The 27834-nt window shown below is 41.0% G+C and overlaps 3 protein-coding genes across 6 annotated transcripts in view; 1 reads left to right on the top strand and 2 right to left on the bottom strand.

Annotated features, from left to right (window-relative positions):
* gabrg3 (gamma-aminobutyric acid type A receptor subunit gamma3) overlaps window positions 1-4521 on the bottom strand; it is a 41041-nt gene extending 36520 nt beyond the window's left edge. The window contains exons 1-2 of the mRNA XM_023413307.2: window positions 4227-4521; window positions 3873-4018 (exon numbers count right to left, since the gene is read on the bottom strand). Of these exons, the coding sequence (XP_023269075.1) occupies window positions 3873-4018; window positions 4227-4279 (199 nt within the window). The 5' untranslated portion in view covers window positions 4280-4521. The remainder of the gene's footprint in view (window positions 1-3872; window positions 4019-4226) is intronic.
* Window positions 4522-12300: 7779 nt separating this feature from the next.
* The window catches only part of gabra5 (gamma-aminobutyric acid type A receptor subunit alpha5), a 30899-nt gene continuing 15365 nt past the window's right edge, over window positions 12301-27834 (bottom strand). For all 3 annotated transcript variants that reach the window (XM_087175852.1, XM_023413290.2, XM_023413289.2), the window contains exons 7-10: window positions 22463-22606; window positions 18859-19011; window positions 18441-18652; window positions 12301-16296 (exon numbers count right to left, since the gene is read on the bottom strand). In XM_087175852.1, coding sequence (XP_087031978.1) covers window positions 16006-16296; window positions 18441-18652; window positions 18859-19011; window positions 22463-22606 — 800 coding nt within the window. In that variant the 3' untranslated portion in view covers window positions 12301-16005. The remainder of the gene's footprint in view (window positions 16297-18440; window positions 18653-18858; window positions 19012-22462; window positions 22607-27834) is intronic.
* The window catches only part of gabrb3 (gamma-aminobutyric acid type A receptor subunit beta3), a 50287-nt gene continuing 43217 nt past the window's right edge, over window positions 20765-27834 (top strand). For both annotated transcript variants that reach the window (XM_023413287.2, XM_087175850.1), the window contains exon 1: window positions 20765-21334. In XM_023413287.2, the coding sequence (XP_023269055.1) occupies window positions 21240-21334 (95 nt within the window). In that variant the 5' untranslated portion in view covers window positions 20765-21239. The remainder of the gene's footprint in view (window positions 21335-27834) is intronic.

The raw sequence follows: 27834 nt of genomic DNA, 5'->3' as shown, positions 1-27834 counted from the left end.
GACACAGTGAAGAAAACTTTCAGCTTCTTGTCACTTTCTGTAGTTAATGTGAGAAACGTTGCTGGTGGTACATCGTATCTGCGGTCTCACTAATTAATGTTAATTCAGTCAGTAACTTGATGTCAGACCTAAATTAACCTTGGCTTTTGTCGGCTTGTGTCCTCTCTGTTAACGCCTGTCAACACTTGTCAAAGATAGATTGTAAGGGAAGAAGCTCCACTCTGTAACACCCCTGTGAGTGTTTCTGTGGTTCACACAAACAGAGTGAGACTTCCTGTTTCTAGTGGATCAGGTCATGTCACTGTTGAAGTATTTGTTCAGGATCAACATCATGATGACCAACATAATTACATAACTTTTAAATAAAAAAAAGACAGCAGAAATTTTAACTTAAAGCACCTACATTCAGTATTTTTATATTAACCATGAATCAAGAGATAAAACTCTTCCCCTCAGTTCTACTGAACTTATAGCATCTTTTAGCTACCAGGCTAACAGCTGTGGTTTACATTCACTATATCAACTTAACTGATGATGCCACTGTATGTTAATGTTACATTACAAATTACAGCAAGTGTAAAGAGCTTTGTAACTCATAGGATGTGATTGAAAGCTCCTGGTCAGTTACTAAATGGTCTTTTCCAACTGCTGTTTTTAAGGAACTCTGATGATCAGTGAGAAGCTGTTAATACAAAGCTACCTTGGTCAGCAAACACATGGCTAACATGATGAACAATAAAGTGCAGAAGAAGAAAAAGCTAATTTGCATGACGTGAATGATTTATTTAAAAGTAAATATAGAGTTCATCAGTGTGCAGGGTAAAGCTGCGTCGTCTGCAAACTGAGTCCTTTTCTTTTTGTCGTGTGAGGAGGAGGCTACCAACAGATTCATCAACATAAATGCTCGGGTGGTGCACGGACCATAAGTCACCTGACGCTGTTAGGAAATCTTTAACGTATCACACTGAATTATCTTTGTTTGTGTTAGAGGAGGCAGGAGAGGATTTAGAGCGTAGAGAGCTAAAGAACCTGAAAGTGGCAAAAAACACCAGACGTGATAAGAATAAGTATATGTACATGCATGTATATATATATATATATATATATATATATATATATATATGCATGAAAATGAACAGCGGGAGTGTGGTCAATATTAAATTTCATTTGCTTTTTAATATACATTATTGGATTGGATATCAACTGTCTCTTTTATTACGTGCACTGTCAATTCCAGTCAGGTGCAGTCGTGTTGAGCTGAGCTAATGTACCACAGACATGATGATTGTGACAACAGCTGTCAAACACAAAGAATCGTGGTCACGAGTTGAAGCTGAGGGAACAATCGTGTCCGAGGCGCTGCAGACTGTAAAACACGACAGCTTCTTCCAGTGACCTGCTGATATCTGCGCCGCTGTACTTCACTCACTCAGGTGGAGGAACAACCTGAACTGCAGCTCCACCCTGAGCTGTGGTCACTGTGGTCTGTTACCAGCAGCTTGACGGTCAGAAAATAACACAAAACCTGGTGCTTTCTATAAAAGCTAGAAGCTGCATTTATCCCGCAAGAAACAAAGTCCTGGAAATACTTCATATAAACACCCACTCCCAGTCCCATTATATCCCATATACCGTATACCAGGATATGAATGTAGACGTCAGACGCCACTTTCGCAAACCCTCAGCGAAGCACAACAGACACGAAGAGCAGAATCAGAATCAGGAGCAGAGATGTGTGAGAGGAGCTGAGTGGAAACACTGGCTCATCAGACCCAACTAACAGCACACGGTCTGATCATCTCACGTATGAAAATACAAACAGGAGCCTCTGCTTTATATTACAGAACTCCTCACATCCCTCTCCTCCACTCAGGGTTTCAATCTCGAAATGTAATTTATATTCATGGGGATATGCTGATGAGTTATGTACATCCTGACTTTTGTTACTTTAGGTCGACGGGTAACGGAGACGTTTTCTCTTTTGCTTGAGGCTGGAAACCAAAGACAGAAGATTACAGTAATTCACAGCCTCAGAGAAATGTGAGTGTAAGTGAGTCAGGATTGACCTTGGCTCTTCATTTTCCTCACAAATCTTGTTTTTGATACAGTATCTCCTCTTTTGATTTATTTCTATTCTTTTCTTTATTGTTACTTCATTAACTCATTAGATATTTCTGTCAGATCTACATTATATCTACTGTGGACCACAACTTAGAGGAGCCGGGAGCAGGTGACAAGAGCAACTCTGACCAACGCTACGTCTTCAGGGCAGATTGGAGGCCACAGTGACAGCGAGCCGCGGCTAGCTGGTTAGCATGCTAACTTCAGTAGAAGAAAAGACGTGATAGAGACAAGTCCTTAACTTTGGGGTGTTGGTGAGTAAAGGAATGAAGTTTGATGTCGAACTTGTTTCTTCCAGACTGGTGAGTAAACAGCTGTTAATGCTAATGTTAGCTATGTAGCGATAGCAAAACTTATAAATAGCTCATTTTGACTGTCAGTTGCTTTAACACTTGTTATTTTACACAGCAGGTTTTACAGCTGATTCACCTGTGTCACATGGTTTATTTGTTTGTTTGTTTTTTTGTCAGCAGTTTTACACGAAAAGTACTGAAACAATTTGCACCAAACTTGGCGAAGGTGTGGGACATGGAGCCGGAATGAACCCGTTACATTTTGGATCACTTTCTCAGGAAATAATGTAAAGATCATGATATAAAAACTATTTATGGTGTTGAGGTCGATGAATTTTGCACAATTTGGTGCAGATCCACATGTACATATACTTTGTCTGTTGAGCAGATCTAAGTAGTTAACAGGAAAATATATGTTGTCTTGCCTTCCATGTCCCTATTTATATCTTATTATGTTTTATGACAAATAAATCACTTCAGACTTCTTCCTTTTCCTTTTTTTTCTAAGGTAATAGCTGCATGTGTGGGACTGTTTGTCCTTGCTGGAGGTATGTGACAGACTGAGTGACATTATAGTTCTTCTAAGTATTACCATGTTTTAGAAAGAGAGTCTCTCACTATAATATTAGCCAGTATGATTTAAACTGATAGGTGTACCTTTAATAAACCTATCCTTTGGTTAGTTGAAGTTGGGTTTACGTGTCTGTATTTCTGCATATTGATCGAGTGATGTGCTGCATGGGTCAGTGCAAGTGATCACAGTGTTTCTTCTCCAGCTCACTAAGGAGCACGTCAGATCCCACGAGCAGCTGACCGCAGCGTCAGATTTATCACACACCTTAATGTAATTGTAAAAAATGCAATATACCAGAGCAGGAGCTTCTTCTGTTTTTTAAAATATGTTAGAAATGATAAAATAAACATCAGGAATCTAAAACAAGTTCAGTATGGAATCCAAAAGATGCAAAATTATGGAGATGGGATAAATTTACTGTGAACAAAAACTACTGATATGGACCAATGATGCTGCTTCCAGTGACATGAAGTGCAAGGGTTAACCTTGTTACACCTGTCACCACCACATTACAGAAAGCAGTGATGTCACCTCTGTAGTATTATATCCAAACTTATAGTGATAAAAGACTTAATGAAGACTTCCTGCAACTCATTTATTACATTGCTGCACCACTTAAATCACATTATTAAAGCATTTCTGCAGTGTTTCCACAGTTAATGATATTAGTACTAGTTTAATTACAGGTGAGTGAGGATTGACAGACACTAGTGCATCTGCAGCTTTTACACAGGTCGTCTCAAGCCATATGACTGACTGAGCTCAATATAATCAGCAGTTATCAATGCAAACTCAATATTTGACCAATATCTCTCTAAATGTTATGGATTTACAGTCTGCAACTGGTTTTGGCGGATCAATATTCACACAAAGGGGAGGATTACCTCCGATATCCGGCCGCAGTTTCTTGTCATATTCTTTCAGTAAATTGTTGAGTATTTCCGTGGCGTCGGTTTCGTGGGATTTAGGAGCCAGCATCTGGTTCACAGTGACATCCTCATAGTCCCCCTCGTACTCCAGTGTTAGAGAGCTGTGGAGGGGGAAAACAGCACAGTCACTGGATTCTGCAGACTAGTGCATGTGCATGTGCATGTGCATGTGCATGATGTGACACTGCGCGGTAAACTTAGAGCCAAACATAAAGTTTCCTTGTGCTTACCAGCTGACACACATGACTGCACTGTGCTGAAGTTACAACAGATGTGTATAAGAGACAGGAACAGAAGTGCGCCACTTACCAGGTATGGATGACTGACAGCAGAAAGACACAGGACAGTAATTTGGGCGACATGTTTTCTCGCAGGGTGACAACAAGTGGAGCTGAGAGCGAGGACGGCGCGTGTCGGTGTCTGCACGTGATGGTCACAGCTGCTCAGAGGAGAGCGCGAGGGGAGAGGAGGAGAGGCGCCTCATAGTTTGTAATCCAGAACAAATTCCACTCATTGTTAAAAAGAAAAAAAAAAGAAAAAAAAAAAAGAAAGAAAAGAAATCAGGCGTTTCCAAAACAATGTCCGTCCTCGCGGTGGTTTTCCAGGCGGCGGAGCAGCAGTTGTATCCTGGGCACGGACACTGCTGGTGGTACGCAGGTGCGCACTCTCTGAACGCCTCCACTGAAAGCCTGTAATTCATCAAAAACTCCTCTATTGGTAAGTGTGCGTCACTCCACTTTCTTACGGACTACTTTGCAGCTCTCATACGAGCTGTTCCAGCAGCAGGGAAACCTTTCTCTCCCCCTGATGTGCGCGGGAGAATCTGCCACATGTGAGCAGAAATGAAGATAAAACATGCGTCTGTAACTGGGTTTGAAAGAAAGGAAGAAAGATTGGAATACTTTGGAACAATATTTCAATATCAAGCTTTATAATACGAATATGAATTACATTCCAGTTACTAACTTTTGCAAATCTTTCATAGTTTAAAAAAAAGTAAATAAGCTTCCATTTCTTCTACTTTTTTTAAAATGTTATTATTCATATTTTCACGGATGTTGGTTTTGCACCTGCAGTTTGAGGACAGGTGATGCGGCTGCTTCATTATATTTATTTGAAAGCTTGAATATGAATGTGCTGCAAGAGCCTCCTTTACAGCTGCCAAATGCTACTAATTGGCATGAAGCCTAATACATTATAAAGCCATCTTTGTAGCAGCGTTTGTAATTGTAATTGAGGGGCCCTTGCTTTGTGTATAATCAATGATAGAGATTTAACACTTAAAGGCGCACTGCAGTGATTTAGTGTTACACTTTCATAAAGTTTGGCGGACTCACAAGAGACAGATTAAAAACAAAAACAAAAAAACAAGTCAAAATCAAAGCAGTAGAAGCCGAGATACGCTGCCTTTTTGTCATTAAAATGGAAACAAACACTGGGGCCTACATTTCCCATAATGCAACCAGACAGCATCTGTCTTTAGACCTTCCCTACCTTCTTCCAAACCCTCACGTAAACCATGTCTGAAATCACTCACTATACTCCCTTTATAGTCTAATATATAGTGAGTTCTCCATCCTGCAGTGCTGTCCGAAGGTATAGTGAGATTATACCCTATATAGTGAACTCATAGTATCCCACAATGCATCATGAAAAGTAGTGTACAACCAGTGGTAACTAACCAAGAAATGTCTCATGCTGAAAGACAGAAAAACGGTGCGGAGAAAACGACCTGAGTAGTTTCCAAAAGCCCCCGGTGAGACAGGGGTCAGATGACATCATCAGGGTAATCTGACAGATGTGTCCCGTTAAATAAAAGTTGTCCCATCTTCAGCGACAAACAGACGCAAACAAGTCCAGTGCAAATGACAAGAAACCGCACAGCTGACCACATGCTGCTGATGAGGGAACCTCCCGTCAGTGATACGGAGTGATCCCTCTCACCAGCTGCCCCCCCCCCCCGACGGCTCTTGGCTATCATTTGAAATGAATGGACAACTGTGTGTGGAGCACTTGTGCACCAAGAATGAAAAACAGCAATTTCTCCCTCTGTCGACCCCTTGTGTTCACTCACTGTCACATGCAGGAGGTTGTTGAAGGGTGGAAATTAACTGCTGGGATAAATAATCCTCTGAAGACTCTGATAACACCACATATAGTTTCATCTTGTTCTGATGGCACCAGACACTGTGTCTTTACAGCATCAGAGTGAGACTAATAGCAGTTTCTCCCGGTGCAGCACCGGCTGCACCCTTTAAGTCTGTGCACAGCTCCAGGCAGCGGCTCCAGTGTGGTGTTTAACAGACACTGTGGTGTAACGGACATCGATCCTGTCTGCAGTGCCGCCGCCGCTGTAGCTGACTGCTATCATTCTCTGCTGGTTAGAAAGAGAAATGCAGCCACTAGGAAGCGAAGGCTGGTGGGACGACAGTGTAATGATGAGCTGAACCACAGAGGGAGGGAACCAGAGCGGCGGGAGGAGCTCAGACAAACATGGCTGTATCATGCGTCAGATACATGCTGTGATGACTCAAGAGTCATGTACTGGCCATTGTAAATAAAATAAAACATCAGTGGACTAAAAGAAGCTGATTAACATTTTTTCCAATATTTCTTCTTTTTTTTGGCACAAATGGACTCAAATCATTATGATGCATTCATTTAGTTTTATATCTAAAAATATAATTTCCTTCCTTTATCTGTTCCATTACTTTAACTGGTAGTAATTACAGTCTCATATCCAGTATTTAGTATTACTGTTGACAGTTGCAGTGGGCACAATAAGCCAGATTTAACCTGTAAAAATCACTGATTTTGCTGTTAATTTTAATTCACAGTAACTGGGATTTCATATTTGATAATTGCCACTTTATTTTAAAATTCAACAATGAGTAAAATTAATTGACAAACATATAAAGTACAGTGTTGTGTGTGCTATGTGAGATTTTAAGGCTAAGATATACATTTAAAAAATACCGTATACAAGAATGACGGCGCCGTCTTTACAAGCTGAATAACACTTGCCTTCATGCACCATTTAAAATTCATGGACTATAACAACAAATAGTTTTAACTTCTACATATTTTCTTTTGACCTTTCAGTTCTTCTTCATGAGCTATGCATCAGTGCGCTGAGATTACAGCCCGGCACTCTGCATGTGTCATTAATGATTTAACATTACGCTTTTTAAAGTTATAGCCGATGAGCGCATGCGACAGCACTGTGCTTGTAACCGTCCAACCACCAAATTAAAATCCACATTTCTGCAACAATCCCACACAGTGTTTTTTATCAGTCCAGCATCCAACAAATCTTTGTTCCTTCACATGAGATATAAACAGGAAGTGAAGATGACTGCGCTCGGCTGAATGATTTGCTTTAACTTTCTTTTTCATCATCTTGTTTTTGTGTTATGTCTCTATTTGTTCTTGACTCCCTCATCCCCCTTTTATGATGTTTGCCTTCATTTAGTATTTTTATATTTCTTTCCTGTTTCATTACATTGCTGTCAAGTTTTTTGTTTTGATCCTCTGTCTGGCACTTTGCATCTGTGGTTTAAAAAGTGCCGATATTAGGTTTGAAAGGCTTTTATTAGCGGCAACTGCAGGCTGGGAATCAAGGTCACCTAACGTTTTCTTTTTCAAATTGAAATTCTCTTCAATATGTTGCAGACGTTCTGAGCATATGACACGAGGAGGGATATGTGATTTGATGCTCAATGAAAATAAGACGCTGTCTTCCTAAAATCAATACAACGATATCATCAGCAAAAGATTTGGATCCTTGTATTTTGGAGCAGTGCAGTGACCGAGACGGTATTTTGTATGAGGAGAAAGGTTCAATAGAAAAACATGACACAACTTTACAGTGGTACAGTCCCTTGTGCCGCTGCAGAGGAGAAACAGGCTCGCACTCAAATCTGTCGCTGAAAGTGCTTGTTCAGCAATCCAGAAATCAAATTACATCAGTGCGCTACATGCATGAGCTATAGACATTCTGTGCGCTGATAAAGCAGCTGTATGTGTGAACATAAGGTGCAGTGAGTGTCCTCACATCCCCTCTGACTAAGCAGTTTTGAATACATTTCATAGATAGTACCCGTAATGAATAGAGCCTTATATTAGATTTTCATATCCCACAAGTTTTCTTTTTTCACTCTCAAAACTTTCCCCGTTCATTGTGCTCACCCTGAGCCACAGACTTCACACACCTTTCTGCTACCTGGTGCATCCGCTTCCACAGCCATCCGTCTTCTCTGCAAACATGAAAACCCCAAACTGGAAGAACTACTCGCTCTTTTGCTGAAGGTTACGTAAGAAGTTTGATACTATTCTCATGTCTGTTCAGTAACTCAGCTATAGGTGCATGCAGCACCTGAAAATGTTAGCTGCAAGCTAGCTAGCACAGATACACACCACGTTTATGGGCGTGTGCTCGTCTTCACATCGCTTCATGCCTCCCTAGATGAATTTGAATCAAATTACAATTGCGACTTTTGCGTCTTTGCCCCCAAAAAATGGTCGTCATAATATCATTTATTAATCTGTGAGTTTTACAGCTGCTACTCGTTGGAGTTTGTTACATGTGGACAGAGCCAGGCTAGCACTTTGTAGTCTTTGTGTTAAGCTAAGCTAACTCGTAGTAGCTTCATATATGAGAGTGGCATCAATCATCTTTTTATCTAACCATCGGTACGAAAGCTTATGAGCATATTTTCCTTCCTTCAGATCCATCCAGGACATGACACTGAAAACATGTTGATGTTTTTTCATCATTCAAATTCCTTACAACATGAAACAGTCTCATGTCCAGGCCTAATCCTCCCAGCTGTAAAAAATTGATGATGAATTTGAGTTAAGTTAAGCTTCCACTGTTAGCTGTTAAAAAAAACACCACATTACTGTAAAATAATAATAATAATAATAATAATATAATAATAATAATAATAATAATGTTGTGTTTTCTGCAGGTGAAAAACTACTTTGTAAATTTCTGATCATGGTGACCACCGAGTGTAAAAAACAAAACAAAACAAAAACAAACAAAGACCGGACACATTTCCAAGAACTTAATCAGAACTTCATTAATCAGAATTATTTGAGGGTTGTTGTGTAATCATGCAAAAGTTATACACATGGCTCTCAGAACAGCTCTCTATATAAACTGTATAAAACATGGTATATGCTTCTAGTTGTCTGTTTAACCCTTTACAGCATCCGCCTGTCTCAAAAAATAACTGAAATTTGACATTTCTTTGTTGGCTGGATCAGTGCGTCGTGTCAAATGTGTGTATAAAGGTTAACAAGCAGCAGGAGCACAGTCCTCCATGTTCTGACTGAGGCGTGGTGCAGGACCAGAGAGGACGCTGCTCTCCACCAGCAAATACTGTCGCCCATCTTTGCTCCTCAACCTACAGTATATACTATGATTGATGTCATTCGGTGCCATCAGTGACAGCTTAATTTGGTGAAGAGTATAGGCATGCTGAATGGAAAAAGCTACTTAAACGGAGCTAAATCCTTGACAGACAGATGTGAGCCAGATGTTACCGCCACAGAGGCTCCCAAGATGGATTTAACAGTGCACCAACTGTACGTGCTGCATGAGCTGGATGTGCATGTGTGTAATCAAAGGAGAAACAGCACGTGGAGAGCATTGTTCCATCAAGCAAGATTAAGCCAGTGTTTTATCACATTGGCTGCATAAATATGAATTAATGCACTATACATCTGATCTGCATTCTGGCTCTGTGTGTGTATTTATCTGATGAAACATGATAATCCCCGATCGGTGTCAAATGTGACCTGTCGTTTATAACCTGACACTCCATGTCATGAAGCTCCTGAACCGACATGATGAAGGCTTTTCATGTTTCAGCATCACTGCGCTGTTTGATCATCAACAGCTGACAGATGGAGTCACTGAGGCTTTATTTGGAGTCAGGTATGCATAACAATTACGAGAGAGAGAAAAAAAAAGTAGGTTTCAATAGAGACCCAGAGGCTTATATTGGTCAGTGGCACAGGCTTATTACATAAAAAGACAACATTTAAATTAGATAGAATACATACATTAATAAAAATAAATGCAGTCAGAAATCACTGTTTCCAAAGAGAAGGGTGGAGCTAAAATGAATCAGAGCATAGGTGGAGCAGGGGGGGGCAGCGTGGGGCTGCAGCCCCAGATGTTTTCCCAAAAGCCCTGAATCTTAGAAGTTTATAATAATTTTATACAATTTTATTTTATAATATAACTTGGTGTCATTTCCTCTCAGTCTCTCTGGCTGGACCGGCAAATCAGTGGAGCTCTATTAGTACTGTTCTGGGGAAATAGCCATTTATAGGTCGCCCGACAATTTGCAGAGCATTCGGGCTTGACGCGAAACACTTGGTGTCATCTTGGGTGCGCTGGGCATGAGGGAAAATTAAGAGCAGAGAGGAGGAAAATATGTGATGGAAGAACCAGGAGGAGAGGAGTGGAGGAGGAGTGGAAGAGAAAGGGAGGAAAAGAATGAAGGAGAGAAAAGGAAAAGAGACGTGAAAACTTTCACAAATACAAAAAAATACGTTTGTAGACTCACAAAAATTATCTTTCAAATATAAATTGGATCCGCAATAAAATAATTATTTTATCATTTACTCCGCACGTGACCCCAAAACAGTTTCCAACAACATCCAACACTTTACGGCAGCCCTGCTGTAATTCCCTGGGGACACGCTTCAAAAAGCAAAACACAGAGCAAACACAGGAGAGTCTGTTGTGTCACAACAAAAATTAAGTTTAATTTATTCGGCGTCTCAAATTTGTGCTGAGCAACGCTCTTCCCAAACAATCAATGTTTCAGTTCCATTCAATTCATTGTTTTAACCTATGGTTTTACCACACTAGTGAGACATCTTCCCAATCAAACAGGATCTCCGATAAACTCTAAAAGTCGAAGCTGTGGGACTGACCTCCGGTACCGGGTAGTTGATTTCCTCTGCAAACAAGCTGTAAGAAGACGAGGGTTCCGGCGTGATGAAGAGGTGGAGATCCGAGTATTTTTATTTACTGCCCGCGGACTGTTCACTGAGCCATGGGTGGTTCACTGACGCCATCTTTTTTTTTTTTTTTTTTTTTTTTGGTCGTCCATATTTAAAATCCGAAATGGCGCCAACTCCTGTGTAGCAGCGTAACTCGTCCTCCGCTCGGTTTCTTCCCCTCCCCTTCCGGTTCAACCGTCAGTTACAGGTGTTTGTTTGTTCCTCACCGTGGTTGTATTATTTCAACCTAATAATTCTTATAATAGACCTACATCCATGTTCCCCACAGTTTACTTTTCTAATGCTGTTATTCATATGACTAGGCCGAGAAATCCGGTGTTGTGAGTAGTTTTGCCGCGTTTTTTTAATGGACACACAGGAAAGGAAAGAGTGAAGCAGCAAACATGGCGTCCTGCTGCAAGTGACACAAAATCCATAAAGGAAGGTTCAAAATTCATAAGCTGCAGCTAAAAGCCACAAACAGCAGCGGGAAGTGAAGGTCAAGATATTAATAAATAATAATCACAACATTCATTAACTAAATAAAAGGCTTAAATGTCACATATGTTATTCCCAAGGACAGTTAAGTCTGTATTATCCGTCTTAAAGCTAGAAATCACAGAATCCTCAAATCCTCCACAAACACAAGGGCACTGACCTTGTTCTGTCAGCAGTTGTGTCTTCAATTAAAATAATTGAATGCACTTTTTAATTGAACCCCCCACATTAAGAGCTAATGAGTGCAAATGATGAACTAATAGACTGGACGTATAGACTTGCCATATTCTAAAAAAGCCAAATGCTTGTTGTCATCAGTCAGGCTACTGAAGTTATATAGATGAAATTTAAAATGCGTTACTTCTCTAACCCCATAAATCTACAGTAGCTGTGTGGTGCACAGGTCTCCTCCAGATTTTAAAATGGACATAAGGTTTAAGATATAAAACATTCATTTTAGTGTGAGAAATTAGACAAAGATTTTAAAGCCTCACAGCATCAGAGCCCCATTCATGACATTGAACATTTTAAGGTTCTCCCCTTTGGTTTCTAACTTTAGAGGAGAGTGCAGCACATTCACAAATATTCACCAGTTTGTTCTGGGGCACAGGAATAAGAAATGTCAATTCTTGAAAAAAAGGGATTCTCCTTTAAATGCACAATCCATGATTATGATACAGTGCTCCATCCTCAGAGCATCTGGTGCAGTAAAATAATAGGCAACATTAACATAACATTATAAATATTAAAGTCATTAGAAGCCTATTGGGGATCTGACTCAAATGATCATGTAAACTTGAAAATGAAAATGTAATTTTTAACTTTTACTAATATGAGCAAAGCAGGAGAAGCAGTCAACAGGTTCCATTTCAAAGTATTTAATCTTTTGCTTGCAGTCAGTCAGGTGTGAGTGGTTATATTTCTACAAATAAAAGAAAGTGCAGATACAGGTCAAATTCTATCATATTATCTTGAATGAACAACAACAATGAGCAATTCTAAATCAAAAATCAGTAAATCAATACATTCTCACTTTAAATATATAATCATATGAGAACAAACCGAGGAGATTAGATGTACTACTTAACAACAAAATAAACATGACTTGTGGAATAATGAAATGAACTCACTCAATGCACTGAGGAACAAAGGTGAAATGACAGAGGGAAGCAGCTCAGCTGAAGGGGAAACAGAGAATGAGCTCAGGACACAGAACAAAGAACACTCAAGGCACCTGTGTGAGCTGCCCAGTTAGCACACCTGTTCTCCTGCTGCTCTTCGGTCCAGCAAAGTAAAGACAATTAAAAAAGGAAAATGCAATAATCCAATTTGCTCTTTTGGGGTCAAAATGAAAATGAAAATGCAATCTTTCAGTCCTCTGATCAAGGCAGGTCATCGGTTAGGATGTCACTTCCTTGTCAGGTGTTTTATATTTACAGATTACACATTTACATCACTGAGACAAATCTACCTCCATGGACAGGAGATGAAAATGTGTTGACGGGGATTGAAGAAAAGAGGAAAGGAGAGTGGAGGTGGAGCTGATCTAAGAGAATAAGATACGCATTTAATATTTTCACATCTTCAGTTTATGATCAGAAATATTGAAACTTTTTGTTTTATATTTTCTTTGAGTGGAGGACATTTCCAGGGACAGATGAGAAGGAGCTGAGAGAGTGAAAGAAGAAGAAAAGAGGAGGGAATGTGAACAGAGTGATCTGGAGTAGATCAAATAAAATACTGTCTGATAATATTACAGTACATGTCCATGATGTTTATCCTATGATGCTATTCCTTAAATAAATGTCATTCAAATCATTAGAGTAAATGTTCTTCTGTAATATTCAGTTCAGAGTCATGAAGACATCTACTTGGCTTTGTTGTGGATGTCTGCTCAGTTAGAGCAGCACGTATTATTATGGTCTGGATTTAAATGTAGATTTGTCGTCTAAACATTAAATCTGTGAGTGTAACGAAAATAGGTTAGTGATGCCGTTTGTGCCGAATTCATTCCCCACCTGTGTCATGTAAATTCAAAATAGTCACATCAGACAATTTTTGCCTCTTTTTGTGACAGTAGTGAAATTTAGTCACTGACCATATCTGTTGTGTTGTGGTTTCAGAATGATGGAGACAGAGAACAATTAGATTCAAAATATGGCTCCGCCCCTGAAACAGAGTATATGCACTATTTAAAAAAAGAAAAAGGGATAACATCTGGATAAAAAGACATCAACAAAATGAAGGCCAAATGATTCAAACATATTACCATAACCATTATTCATATGAGCATTATTTATTGCTTCAGATATTTGCATTTAAAGAACAGGCTGGACCTAAAATTCCCTTAAATGTAATAATAATGCAATACAACTGGTGTGCTCCATAAACATATTAAATAGTGGCAGGCCACACAGAAGGCATAAAGTCACATGAGTAGATCACGCTCATATTTAAACTGTCCATAGAGACAAGAGGCTTAAAGTGTCATTCTGGGAGAACGATGAAGACTGCAGAACCAACTCTGCTGACCTGTTGTACATGCAGCCTTTTGCAGTGAGAATCATGCAAAAAGCTTTATGTGGTCTTATGGTGACCTTAAAAGTGTTTTAAATTGGGCTCCATTAAAGGAATACCTACCAGTCTCATGTCTGTACATGTATGAAGCTACGGTCCAACAACAGTTAGCTTATCTTAGCATCTCAGCAGGAGGAAACGGCTAACCCGGCTCTGTAAACACACCTAACAACACAACTAAAAGTCAATAATTAACAGCTCATCCTAACCTAAATTTATACAAAAACTGTTGTGGTGATCATAAGATGCAGCTTTTTCTTTGTTTAATTCAAGTTCAAATTAATGCGTAACTCCTCTACAACTTTCAAACTAATGCAACAGCCTGTTGGAGTCATCAGAAGTCACTGTCCAGTGTGTACAGTATAATAAAAATGAGATACAAGATGTTAAATTAGCGAGCTGGTAGGCAGATTTCCCCTAATCAAGGCTAGCTGTTCCCTCTTTTCTTTATGCTAAGCTAAGCTAACTGTTGTCTTGCAACAGCTTCATATTTTATCGTACCGACATAAATCATAGAAGCTAATTTACGTAAAAGTTGCAGTATAATTGATTACTTCCCGTCTTTATGCTAAGCTAAGCTAACCAGTAGCTTCATATGTACTAAACGGACATGTGAGTGGTATCAATCTTCTCCTCTAACTACTGGCATAATAAGCATATTTCTCAAAATGTCGAACTTATTCTTTTAAGGTAGCACTTCACTATTTAACAACAAATTCATATTAATACCTGATCTGACACTTTTGCCTGAAAATCCTAAAAATAGCAACGGTAACATGATTTAAAATGACGATGCTGAAAATGCTCAACAACCTTGTCATTGTGACTTTCTGTCTCTGTTAAGCTTGATAACCTGATGAGCTCAAGTCAGTCTCTTAACGACAGAAGTTAATTATGACAAAAATAGTGATCCTGCTCATAGCATCCAAATATTTATCAAGTTATCATCAAAGCTTATGGAAACACCAAACTTATCTGAAAAAAGAAAATGTTTAAAAAAGCATTATATATTCAAAAATGCTAAAGCTCAAGCTTTTCTGCTCTTTTTTCAATATCCAGTCAATGAAGCACTAGACTAGAGTAACACTGTGTTGCTGTATATGCATAACATAGAAGCTAACCTTACTGGCTTAGTGATGCTTTTCTAAAAGCAGGGCATATATACATGTTTATTCAACTATGGTCATACACACAGACAAACATACATACATACAGGATTCCTTAACACGGTGACCTGGGAACAGAAGCTGCCACTGTCACTTTAGCTGGAGATCTGTCCCTGTTTAATCTCAACACAAACAGAAAAAACAGTATTAATGGGGAACTGGCCATTCTGAATCCAGAAAAATAACGATAACAGAGATCAACAAGAGTCGTCATTTGAATGAACGTTTTCACACTGGCTTCTGAAAAAGTAGTTGCATCAGATTTCAGTGCATTCATAATGAGTTATCACACTCTGAAGGCAACACATTTAGCATGGCTATTCATCTGCTTTTAACAAGGAAGCGAAGTTCCACGTGCCAGGGCCCAGCCTCGCATACCTGGACTTCCAGCCCATTTTGTACAAAGTAAGAGTTACAAAGATAAAAGCCGTTTTTTTTTTTTTAGTATTAACACAGTAAAAATGTTGTTTTTTGCATAGCATTTGGCCTTGCTTTACCATCATCTACTGTAGACTCGAGGAGAAAATGTGAATGCCAAATGCTAACATTTCAAAAATCCAAAAGTTGGCAGAAATGAATCAGTGACTAAGTTCTGAAATGAGATAAACTGAACTAATTTCAAGGAGAAGTTGTTAATCCTACATGTACAAACTCAAGGCAAACATGGCAACATTTTCCTGAAGCGACAGACATGCAATGTAACCCAGTGACCTAAAAAAACACATCTATGATACAAGGACTAAGTGCTTGGCATTGTTTTTGATTGCGTTCCAGTTATCAAATCCTGAAGTGGTTGTCAGGAGGATGAACCCTCATCACAGAGCTCACACAGCTCCTTTGATCACGGGTTCCCTATTGAGATACGTGGCCCAGTACACCAGGTTGAAGGTCCCAAACAGAACTGGGAACACTATCCTGGACATCTTATCAATCTTGCTCACGCTGTTGTAAGTCTTTTTGGGGTCTGGGGCCTTGGTTTCAGACGGTTTGAGCTGAACAGCTGTGCTATTTGAAATGGTGGAGATAGACGTGTCCTTTGTAAGGTTGGTCGTGTAATTCACACCGGCTGAACAGGTGTTGTTTGGCTTTTTAGACAGAGCCAGAGGATCTTTTTTCTGCAGAGAAGAAGAAAAAAAAATGCATTGATTTAGCGTGCGTACACACAACCCTGGCCAAAAAAAAACGGTGCTGCACATTCATTGAACATTTTGTTAATGACACACACACACACACACACATACACAAAAACACAAAGAGAACAGTGAGAGATGGCCAGTGAAGGTTGAAAACGGGGATCAATGACCTTGGGCGATAATGAACTGGCATTGTGCCTCAACGCTGGCAGCCTGAGCCGTGAATTTATTGATCCACCGTTTTTTTAACTTCTACATCTCGGCTAATTTACCTCTTACTTTATTGTCATGTGTTAAGTGGACTTTTTTCACTCTACTACTACTTCCCTCACTTCCCACACCACCACTCTTCGACTAGAAGGGAGCAGCACAGAGAAGAGAGTGACAGAGTGGAGGAGGAAGGACGGGCAAGCGGCGTGGATTTGTTACCAGGCTGCTGACGGAGGATGCTGCCGTGGCGTTAACTGGTCCGTGTGTAACAACAACAACGGTGTAAAATAGAAGTGTTAGTTTCTGGTTCACAGAGGTCAGTGGTGATTGTTGGAGCGTTATGATGTGTATCATTATAACAGTAAATGTGTCCGTCTGACTGAGGATGTGATTCTGTAGCTCGGTGAATCAGATCTTGAAGAGATTGTGCCAAAGGTTTCTTCAGTTTTTTCCCCATTAAAGGTCCAATATTTTACACTTTTCTGGTTGATCCATAAGAAGATATATTTGTGGTTTTAAGAACCAAGAATCATCTCAGTGTAGTTTTACATCTCCTCTCTCAGGCTTCTCTCTGGAGCTCTGAGCCTCTCTTCTGATTGGCTGACTGTTTTCTGAGTGATCCAATAAAGATGAAGAAGATTTCAGGTAAAACGCTCAGAGAAACCAAATCCTGCAAGGTTGGATGGTGGGTGCGGGTGGGCGGGGCTTGGGGCATAGCTGAGGGCAATAACTGTTCTGTTGTGACATCACAAAGTTGCAGAAGTCCTGACGGCTGGTTTTAAGGCTCAGTTTCTGAATACAGGCTGTGTGCATTTCTCTGTGGACTGAGGCTTTGATACTTTCACAGTATTAATATAGAAGCTAGAGCTGATTTATAATCACACTACACATGGACACAGACCTTTACACTATATGGGACCTTTAAAGTTGCACTGATCAATCTTGTTATATAAACAATGGCTCAAATGACTACAACTCTACAGCTCCTCTCTGTTGTAGTTTTACAGCCTGCAACTTTAACGTTTTGGATCTGTCTCTCCACCCTCATCAACCTGACTTCCAGCAGCAGCAGGCAGCTGTTTTCAATGTCAAACCTCTGATAAACCCAATATGAGGAACTTGCTAAGCACCAAACAACAGAGGGACAACGTCTGCGACCAGCTAATGAACATAGTGAAGCATTTAGCAACTTTGCTGTTTTGTTTAACTCTGACGGTTCTCGTCAGCATTGTTCCAGCCACAGCCGGCAGCTCCGGTAAACCCACTGTACACAGCATCAAACGGTGCACAGACAGAGGCAGTGACCAGCTGGTTAACACAGCGGAGCATTTAGGAGTTGGTGAAGAGCAAAACCGAGCTAAACTGAGAGTGAGTGTTGCTCTTACATTCATCAGCCAGACACGTGAACTCAAGTGCTGCCGGCGTGTGACTCATATCAGCTTTGTAAGGTCATAATACAGTATGTTTTACTTCTGCTCTGTTTCAGACACAATATAAATACTAGAGGACCCAAACTCTGTGTGACACTTTAATACCACAGTTTAGCCCTCATTAGGACTACAGAGGACAATGTGCCTGTAGGCATCTGTGACATCTGCACAGCCCTACTACCAACTTATAACTGACAGCATGAGCTACAGGCTGAGTACTGTCTAACTGTAATGTGGAACACCTCCTCCAAACTGTGAAACACAATCATTTGCCATCGTCGTAGGGACTCTCCACTGATTACATTCATTCTCTAGCCTCCAACATGAAACCAAGTCTTTGTGTCACAATAAACTGTTGTGGAGACCAGCTTGTTGGGACCTGTTTCAGAGTTGGTTCCCCACAATGTGAGTCCTCACAATGTGATATACACAAGGAAATAAACACACACTCACACACACACACACACACACACCTACAGTACATACCTTGGGCTGTTGGGCCTCCATCGCCTTTTTTCCATCCCAGGCCCAGCTCCTCTTGGTGAAATAATTGACCGTAGCAAATTCAATGAGGGCAGAGAAGACAAAGGCATAGCAGACGGCGATGAACCAGTCCATGGCCGTGGCATACGCCACTTTAGGCAGCGAGTTTCGAGCACTGATGCTGAGAGTGGTCATGGTGAGCACTGTGGTCACACCTGGGGGTGGAGAAAACTGGGTCAGTCAGTTTTACTAACCAGACGTTGCAACAGATTAAATCGTAGTAAAAACAGGACACGTTTCAGAGCATTATAGACGGATCAGGTTGTGCATGTATTAGTGGCTTCTTTAGAAATATTCATGCACAAAATCAACTAATATATTTCACTGGTCAATGCGTCTGTGTGCATCTTTCCAAACTCACCGAACACAGTCCGCGCCGGCACAGACTCCCGGTTGAGCCAGAAGGAAACCTGGGACAGAATCACGGTCATGAAGCAGGGCATGTAGGTCTGGATGACAAAGTAGCCGATCTTCCTCTTCAGGTAAAAGTGAGCCATCATCACGGTGTACTGACCTACAGCAGCACAGAGGAGGAGGAGGAGGAGGAGGAGGACTGTCTCAGTGTGTGAGCGTTTTAGTTTTCTCAAATTGTAATTGTTAAAAAAAAAAAAAAAAAAAGGTATGTGTCTTATCAAAACACATTTTCATTTGGAAACAACATTGTCAGAACAAATACAACAAAATCACCATCTGATACGTTTGATTTTTCTCAAGTTTCATGAATCTTCCCGCAAAACAGCAACATGATCAGTGTGTTCCTGGTCTGACAGCCTTCCTCCCACACACAGGTCTTATGTGACCATTACCTCTTTAATCCCAAAATCAGTTCACTTCTTCTTATAGTAACTGTAATGTAATGATGACACCTTTGCACTTTTTATATGAACCTACACAGCGTCCTGTTGACCCTGGACTAACTCTTGCTTGAACTACATGCTCCCACTTGAACCTGCACTAATTGAGTTTTTCGGCCACTTGGGGGCAGCGCAACACGCTGTGAACACTACACCATCATCACCTTTGTAAGTTGTTCTGGCTAATGTGTTAGCAAACTGCTGCTTATTTACACATCCAGCAGACACGGAGGAACATTAACCTTCATTTGGAGTCGTGCTTCTGTCCAAGTGATGAATCCAAATCTAATATTCACTCTTGATTTAGCTCTGCACCAACTCCAGAGGGAAGTACTCTATAACAACAAAATGCTTCACCGTGTTCACCAGCCAGTTGCTAACTGAGCCTGAGTCTGCTGGTCGGTGCTGGACAGACAGTCAGTGTGTTTGTCAGAGCAGTTTAAGCTGAAATCATCGGCAGCTGGAAACAACGCTGAACATGGAACCAGAAAAATCCCCAAAAAAGCCTTGAAATGCTTCACAGAAAACAATAAAGTTCTTGTTCTGCTACACGAGTTTACCTGCTTCCACTTGACTTGAAGGTTACAGATATAATGATAAGTCACTGAACACTCCCTGAAAGACAAAGCCGCCTGATTCTATAAGAAAAACAACCCAAAGTTTTCAGTACAATGTGACTCACACAGTTTTCTTCCTTATGCCTCTCTATTCTCTGCCAACAGGACAAATTATTTACCTCATAAGATCACTGTAAATTCACCTGTGCAGTATTCAGTCATTACTCATTTCACAACAGCAAGTAACGCCACATTTTAGCCTCCAACTTTATCGTTGTTTTGAGCTGCGCAGACCTGATCTATTTGAAACGTCTCCTGAGATTCCTTCTGTTGTGAACATAAATAAATAAAAATAAAAATGTACTCGACTCGTTGTGTTCTTAGCATTTTAGCAGAGGGACTCTTCACAACCTTCCCTTTTTTAAATGAAGTGGTTCGTGCTTGTTGTCATTAAAAATCTCTTGTTTCGGATTGTGTTCATCTCAGTCAGTCAGTCAGTCAGTCAGTCAGTCAGTCAGTCAGTCAGTCAGTCCTTTCAGACTGTAACTGTGATTAAAGGCTCTACAAATAAACTTTACCCGACAACCTCCGGGCCAGACTTTGGCTCCAAATGTGAAAGCGTGAGCTGAATTATTGAAAAACAGGCTGGTGGGGAAATCATCATATCCTGCTAACCAACTGAAGATTGCATTTGAAGGATTTTTTTTTTTTTTTTTTTTCTGTCAAAAATCCTGTCGAGCCACGGAGTCTGATAAACTATAGAAAATCCACAGATGACTGCTGCTTTCTCCTGGCAAAATCGGATTTTTCTGTCTCGCTAATCCCTTGTCACAATCTGCATCCTGTATATCTCTCTCGCTCTCCCTCGCTCTCCCTCTGTCTCTGCCTCTCTCTCTTTCTATGTGTGTGAGAGTGTGTGTGTGTGTGTATGTGTGTGTGTGTGTGTGTGCATGTGTGTGTGTGTGTGTGTGTGTGTGCAGCAGACAGTCCATCCCATTCTGTCAGGCCGGGCCACACTTGATTGGGGACATACATCTTTGCCTTGCCTGAGCTCGAGCACCAGCACAGACCTGGATCAGAGGTGATTACAGCAGGTGCACAGATGACTGAAGCGGAGGGGGGTTGAGAGGGACCGGAGGAAAAGTTTGGATGGTCTGTGCGATGCGGCGACAAGCACCATGTCCTTAAGGAAAAGGACACCTGTGTTGCCTTCGCTCCGAGGACTACTGGCCAGCAGCCCCGCTCTGTGGTGGCACGACAGGGCGAACCCCGCTCTGATCTGACCGCCTGCTGGACTTGGAAGTGGATGGAAATCTCCAAGGTGTGAGAAAATGCGGTTGTGGTGGATTTTAATGATTAGTTTTTGGAGTGCCTGTGGGGAACTGCCATTCATAGCGGAGAACAATGCAGCTATGTTGGTCAACTGGTAAGTACAGATTGAAACCATCTGTTGAGCTTTGCCGCTTTCTATTTTGATCTGAGAGCGCTGGTGTGTGTAATGTAATGAAATTACAAGGGTCGCCTCTCATCAATTCAATTCCCATGCCTATATTCTCATCCTCCTCGGCTTAACCTGCGAGGTCAAAGGTCACCTCCGACCAGTGTGAGCACTTTGCTGAGCTATTCTTGGCTTGTTAAAGAGGGTTTGTACCTCAGATTAGCAATGCTAATTAAGGCCATGCCAGCTCTGTGTGTCACCCCTCTCTAACTGATCTGAGCGCTGTGGGGTGGGGAAGGAGTTACAGAAAATACAGCAACCTGTGTGTTAAGCGTTCGGAGTCGGTGGTGGGGGGGGGTGCACACGCCCCTACCAGTGTGAGCACGGCTGGATTTTCTCCCGCCGCACCAACTGAACAGTGAACGTTACATTATCCAGCTAAAGCCACGATCGGTGTCTACACAGCACAGCTATAGGAAATACCATCCCAGTGATAAACTCACTCCCAACAAGCACCAGAAATGTATTATCATACTTCTTTACATAACAGAATTAAGCAGATGCCGCTTGCGCCCCCCAGTCACCCCCCCACAACGTGTCCCCGCCGCAGCAGCCAATCCGTGAGCCGTGACGTCACTCAGTAAAAGCACAACTGATGGGCCTGCGTACGGATTAACCCTACAGACCCACTGGCTCAGACCATGGATAAGTGATTTTTTTTTTTTGCCCCCCTCTCCCCCCCACCCCCAGCTATCCTCTCTTGGCAGCTGGCTATGTGTGGGAGGCATTCTCAAATCCTTGTGATTCATTCATTGTCTCTATCCAGCTTGATTTGAAAACATTTTCTTCTCACAACATCTTTTGATGGCGCACGCTGTAATAACAGAGAGCTGAATAAACGGGGGCGGAGCCGGGGGTTTAACATAACCGTGCTGCTGCCTGAAGCTACCGTACTGTACGTGAGCGCCGTTGTGGGAGAGGAGAGAGGGATGTGAGGACGCGGCATCATGAACTCCGGCTGAGACGTAAATGTCCGTGCGTACGATACGGAGGGATCAGTCGTCTGTAGTCACAGGCCTGGTCGTCCGGAGGCACCTCACTCTCGCTCCACTTTACCTCGGCTGGTGTAGATGTCCTCCGTCCCCGCGGTCTGACCGATCAGATGATACTGATTGAGCCGAGAGCCTTCCTCCGCCACCACCACTGACTTGGCTGCTCCCTGGGTCCACGTGTAGACCACTTCCGAGACCGGATACGCATCTGAGTAAACAAGACAAAGAGAGACATAACTGATTTCTGCATTCACTAAAATTAAAAATATCTAATGAACGCATGCTGTTGCACAATTTTAATTTGACTGTAATTTAGCGTGTGACGACAGGAGGTGCAGACCAACACGTCCTCATCGATACCCGTGGAAGCAGCTGATTTACAGTCAGACAGAGCGAGTTTGACACGGAGAGAATCAGAGACATGCAAAAAGAAAAATCATAAATATAATCAAATCATAATTAGGAGAGTCTCTTTCTCTCCTAATATTGATTTAGACTAAACTCAGCCAAGTTTTACTGATTTGCTGGAACGATGAGTCGATTTAATGATAAGTTGACTAACAGCAAATTAAGCCGTAACTATTAGGATTTTTCTTTTCTTCAGTGCAGTTGTTTGAGTGATAAATTGTTGTCATTGTAAATTATGAAGAGCAGTTTTCACTGATTCTCTGACATTTAAGGAGCAAAACAAGAGGCTTTGAACCCGATAACATGAGAGCTGCAATGTGCTTCACACACACACACACACACACACACACACGCACACAGGAGAGTGAGAGACAATCAATTAATCAAAAAATAATCTTCAGATTAATCAATTGTTATTGGCAGCACTGATTGGACACCAGTGCTTTTAATCTTCCTGTTTACAGTGTTTGCTGTGTGGATCAGGAGACGGTTCTCCAGGGTAACATGAGGCGGTGCAGTAACCCCACACCTGAAAAAACAAACTACAACATGTTCACACATCTGTTTTCTTTGTGGCCTTGAATCACTGCATCACTGAAGTGTCACCTACTAAAATATGGATCACTAATGAGGCCAAGTGCAATCGCTATGTCTAACTATTCCCTAACAGACAGGAGAGGCAGGTTGGCCGTAGTTACAGCAGGTTGACCATTAGTTGTAAGGTTGTTGGTTCAGTTCCCCGGCCATCATATCTACAGTATATGTCAGTGTTCTTGAGCAACACACTGAAGTCCAGATTGCTCCTGATTTGTGGAGGGAAACAGCGGATGTCAAAGTTAATGCCCTCCCGCCTCAGTACATGTTCAGTGTATTATTGTCATGTTCACTATGAGATTTTGTTGCTACTTCCTCTCAGGCAAAGATGAGTTTGATAAAAAAGAAATGTTATGTCAATGCAATTATGTAAGCGCTGCGTTTGTAGACATGTTAGTTTACAGGTGCAGGTACTCTGTCGTAAAAAAAAAACAAAAAACAAGTCACTGTTAAGCAGATCAACTCACGTAGTCCATTTATTTTTCCATCTTTTAGTGCTGGAAAATCAACTAACATGCCACCGTTTTCTTCTGAGCTCAGTATATACGAGAAGCTCATTGGCCACACAGAGCAGATACAGAGATCAAAAATGTAGTCCCAGCATGGTTCTACATAAACTACATTTACATTGATCATAATAAAGTAATATGTCCTTCAGTGCAACTGTGAGGAACACTACACGGCGCAGAGACATAATTTGTTGTTTGTATGATAAATTCATTGTTGGTTTTGGTCTCTTCAGGGTCTGTGTTGACCACAAACTAATAGATACTAAAGATAACCCCAGCCTTATTCTTTATAAGCAAACACAATATATATGAAAGGTCCAATCCAGTGTAAAGGTCTGTGTCCATGTGTAGTGTGATTATAGATCAGCTCTAGCTTCTATATTAATACTGTGAAAGTATCAAAGCCTCAGTCCACAGAGAAATGCACACAGCCTGTATTCAGAAACTGAGCCTTAAAACCAGCCGTCAGGACTTCTGGAACTTTGTGATGTCACAACAAAGCAGTCACCAAGCCCCGCCCACCTGGACCCACCATCCAAACCTTTACAGGATTTGGTTTCTCTGAGTGTTTTACCTGAAATCTTTTGTATTTTTATTCAATCACTATCAAAAAAGTCATATTCTTTAGTCAGCCAATCAGAGGAGAGGCTCGGAGCCTCCTCTCTTCTGATTGGCTCACAGACCTGTTGTTGCTAGAGCTCCAGAGAGAAGCCTGAGAGAGGAAATATTGGATCTTTCATGTCAACACCTAAAATGTTCCCGTGATTAGAAATTGTCCAGTAGTTGCACAATTTGCCCGTGGATCTTTTCCTACCAAGCAAAGACTATAAATTGTTTTCACGTTGTTGTTACTCTTCCTCTTCCTCGTCGTCTCAGATGTTGCTAGCTAAGAAATGTGGCCCGGCTGGGATACAACACTTGACCTTTCACCCACTTTGCTTCATTTCACAGAGATTAACTTGGTGTCAGTGTTAAAGAGCTCGTGTTTGGATCTGATGTAATCAGTTTGAGTGTATCACAATACGCAGATGTTACTGATGGTATGATTTAATGTGTGAAGGTTGGCACAGTTTGACAGATTGTCTTGAATGAGTCTCGGTTTCGCTCACAGGGTTTGACCGGTTGGATTTGTACAGTTCATATTTTAGTTGCTAGTTTACCGTCGGTTGTGATTCTGTTTGCCTCTTTCATGTGCTGATGTTTTACAAATACTCTGAATAAACAGTCCGTCATTCATTCAGGTTCATCTGGAAAGCCCTGCAAACACAGTCTCACTCGCTCTGTAGTACAAACCAAACACACATACTGTAGATGCTCTAAATCTGTGTGCATGTGTGTGTGTGTGCATGCGTGCATGCGTGCGTGCGTGTGTGTGTGTCTCAATTGTACTGCAGTGCAGCGTCCAATCTAACAGTATTGCATTAATCCAGCAACTGTGGCGTTAGAAGACTTCACAGCAATTTAGATTGACTCCAGTCAACCAGTCTGTGGATTATCATCTCAAAGACACTCCACATTGTCTCAAACATGTCTTTGTACAACTGTGTTACATGAGCAGTTGGATTTGTTATTTCCTTTTAAGGGCGCACAGTACTCGCAGGTTGTATGAGAAAATTATGACTAAAAAAATATCACTTACAATTAATTCCCTGGTGATTTTGTTTACATTGGACGTTCCAGAGAGCTGCACTTTGTACATAGGAAGATAAAAGACACATTATGTAATGGCTTAGCCATTCATTGCTTTAAAAGTGACATAAAAAATGAACTTTAAGCCAGTGTAATCAAACACTGAAGGTTACATAGTTTGGTTATGTGTGTTAATGCTGCATTCTGGACAAGCTGCAGTTTTGTGCTTTTGATTGATTTTGAATTGTCAATATGAAATTATTATAACCTTCAGGCAGTCTCACTGAGATCAAGATCTATTTTGCAAGAGAGACCTATGTTTAGAAAATCAAATAAAGGAATAAATGACTTAAAGCAATAAGGCATCACAATAACCTTGTTTTAAAGAGAGCTTCTTGAAATTTAGGTCAGAATCAGAAACAAGTGGCAGACGTCTGTCAGACAATAATGAATATACAGTGAGGCTGAGGGAAAGTGGAAGTCACTGTTTCCAACCAGGGAATAGTCCAGCCCATAACTGCTCACAGTGTTGTCCCTTTTTTACACTTCATCGTTAAACAAATGCGACGCAGCATGTGAGCGAGCGCGCCTCAGAGATGCTGGTAGGTGGATGTTGTTATCGTTGGACTGAGCCAGGCTAACTGTCCCCCTCGTTTCCAGTCTTGTGCTATGCTAACATATTTCCTAAATTGTTAAACTATTCCTCTAATACAGTAGAGCTCCACTGGATAAATAAATATAACTTACATTGAAACTAAATCAGGCTGGTAATGCAAATGGAGTTATTCATTTCTTTTGTGCTGGTGGTTTTATCCTCAGTCTCATCACTTTCTGAGGAATGCCTTTGTTTACTCTTTAAAACTTTACAGTAAACTTTAGCAAGGAAACTAATTGGAGTTGTCTTCAAAAAATACTCACATACCTGTTTATATGAACAGCTGACTTTTAAGATGGACTTGAAAATGAAGATATTCTTAAAGTGTGTTACAGTGCGGTGTCCGACACACCATCATTTCTAATGAAACTGTAAACGTGTCACACATGCAGACTCACACACATTCTCTGTGGTAGACGGTTAATATGTGGAGCATTTTCTGCATTGTGTTCTGAAGTCACTGTAAAACATTAATGGCACGAAGAAGAACCGGCCCTGAATAACTTTTAGCAAATATTAGTTAAAAACTGATGCATACTACACATTAACACTGCTAACCTCCATTCTGTGGTCTGTATGTATGTTCTGCATTCAGGGGAAGCAAGTTAAATCAACTGCCAACACTGGAGAGTCACTGACATTAAAACATATTTTTTGGCTTTTCTAGGCTGTCAGCTTCAACTTATGTCCATAACAGTTGACTCCAGTTGTGATCAGTTCAGTAATCCACTTCTCTCAGTTTGACCAGTATTTTCAAACATGTCATATTCTTTCAGTACGGTTAAATAATAGTTAAATAATTAATAAATGTTTAATAATTCAAGTATTAAACATCTGTTCTTCCTTACGTTGGGATCAAAACTGTATGTGAATGACACAGAAACACAGGGAGCCTTTACAGCACTCAGTGATCTCTTTGATACTTTAGTTTATATGTGACCTTTGGTTGACAGGCAGGCTGGTAATGGGGCATAGTAACAGTATTGATTGTTATAAGTCATGCTGATGAGAAATTAAAGGTAAATGTAACTATGAAGATGAGGGGGTCAATACTTATGTTAAATAAGCAGCAAATGCAGCAATAACATCTATACCTACAGCAAACAGTATGTTTTATTTTTGATCTTTAGGAGCGTGAAGAGTGTGAAAATGTCAAACCGTCCGATCCTTGCACTCTGTACTGGTTTACACGCACTTATGAATTTGCAGACACAGGCTTTATCCAGCTCCTTGGCTTGTTTCAAGTGTTTCTCCCGCTGTGTGCCCTTTCTCCTGTTCCACCACAGGCTGTTTCACCACACCTGACCTGTGACTAGTTAGAGCCGCCTCTGCTCCAGCTGTTGAGAATGATGACACACGTCTTACCTTCCCGCCCATGTTTTCTGTCCATCGACAAGCGCAGAGAGACGTATGGGCTGACATGAGAGTGAGACAAACAGCCTAATGAACGGCGGCTTATCTGCATATATCCGACCGCGGGACACACTTTAATAAGCACCAAGGTGTTATCTAAAAGAAAAAAATAAGCTGTTAGGGTGACTGGGTCAACAGACCGTCTGAAAGGGGGGAGACAATCTTCTGTCTCCTTTTGTTTTCTATTTGCATTTCAGGTCATTTGTGAGACGGACTTCTGCTATTCAT

The sequence above is a fragment of the Seriola lalandi genome, unplaced genomic scaffold (genome assembly GCF_002814215.2).
Source record: "Seriola lalandi dorsalis isolate HSWRI2012SDOR001 ecotype SW California unplaced genomic scaffold, Sedor1 jcf7180002054511, whole genome shotgun sequence".
NCBI lineage: Eukaryota > Metazoa > Chordata > Actinopteri > Carangiformes > Carangidae > Seriola > Seriola lalandi.
The sequence above is the reverse complement of the archived record's forward strand: the minus strand, read 5'-3'. Positions and strand labels throughout refer to the sequence as shown.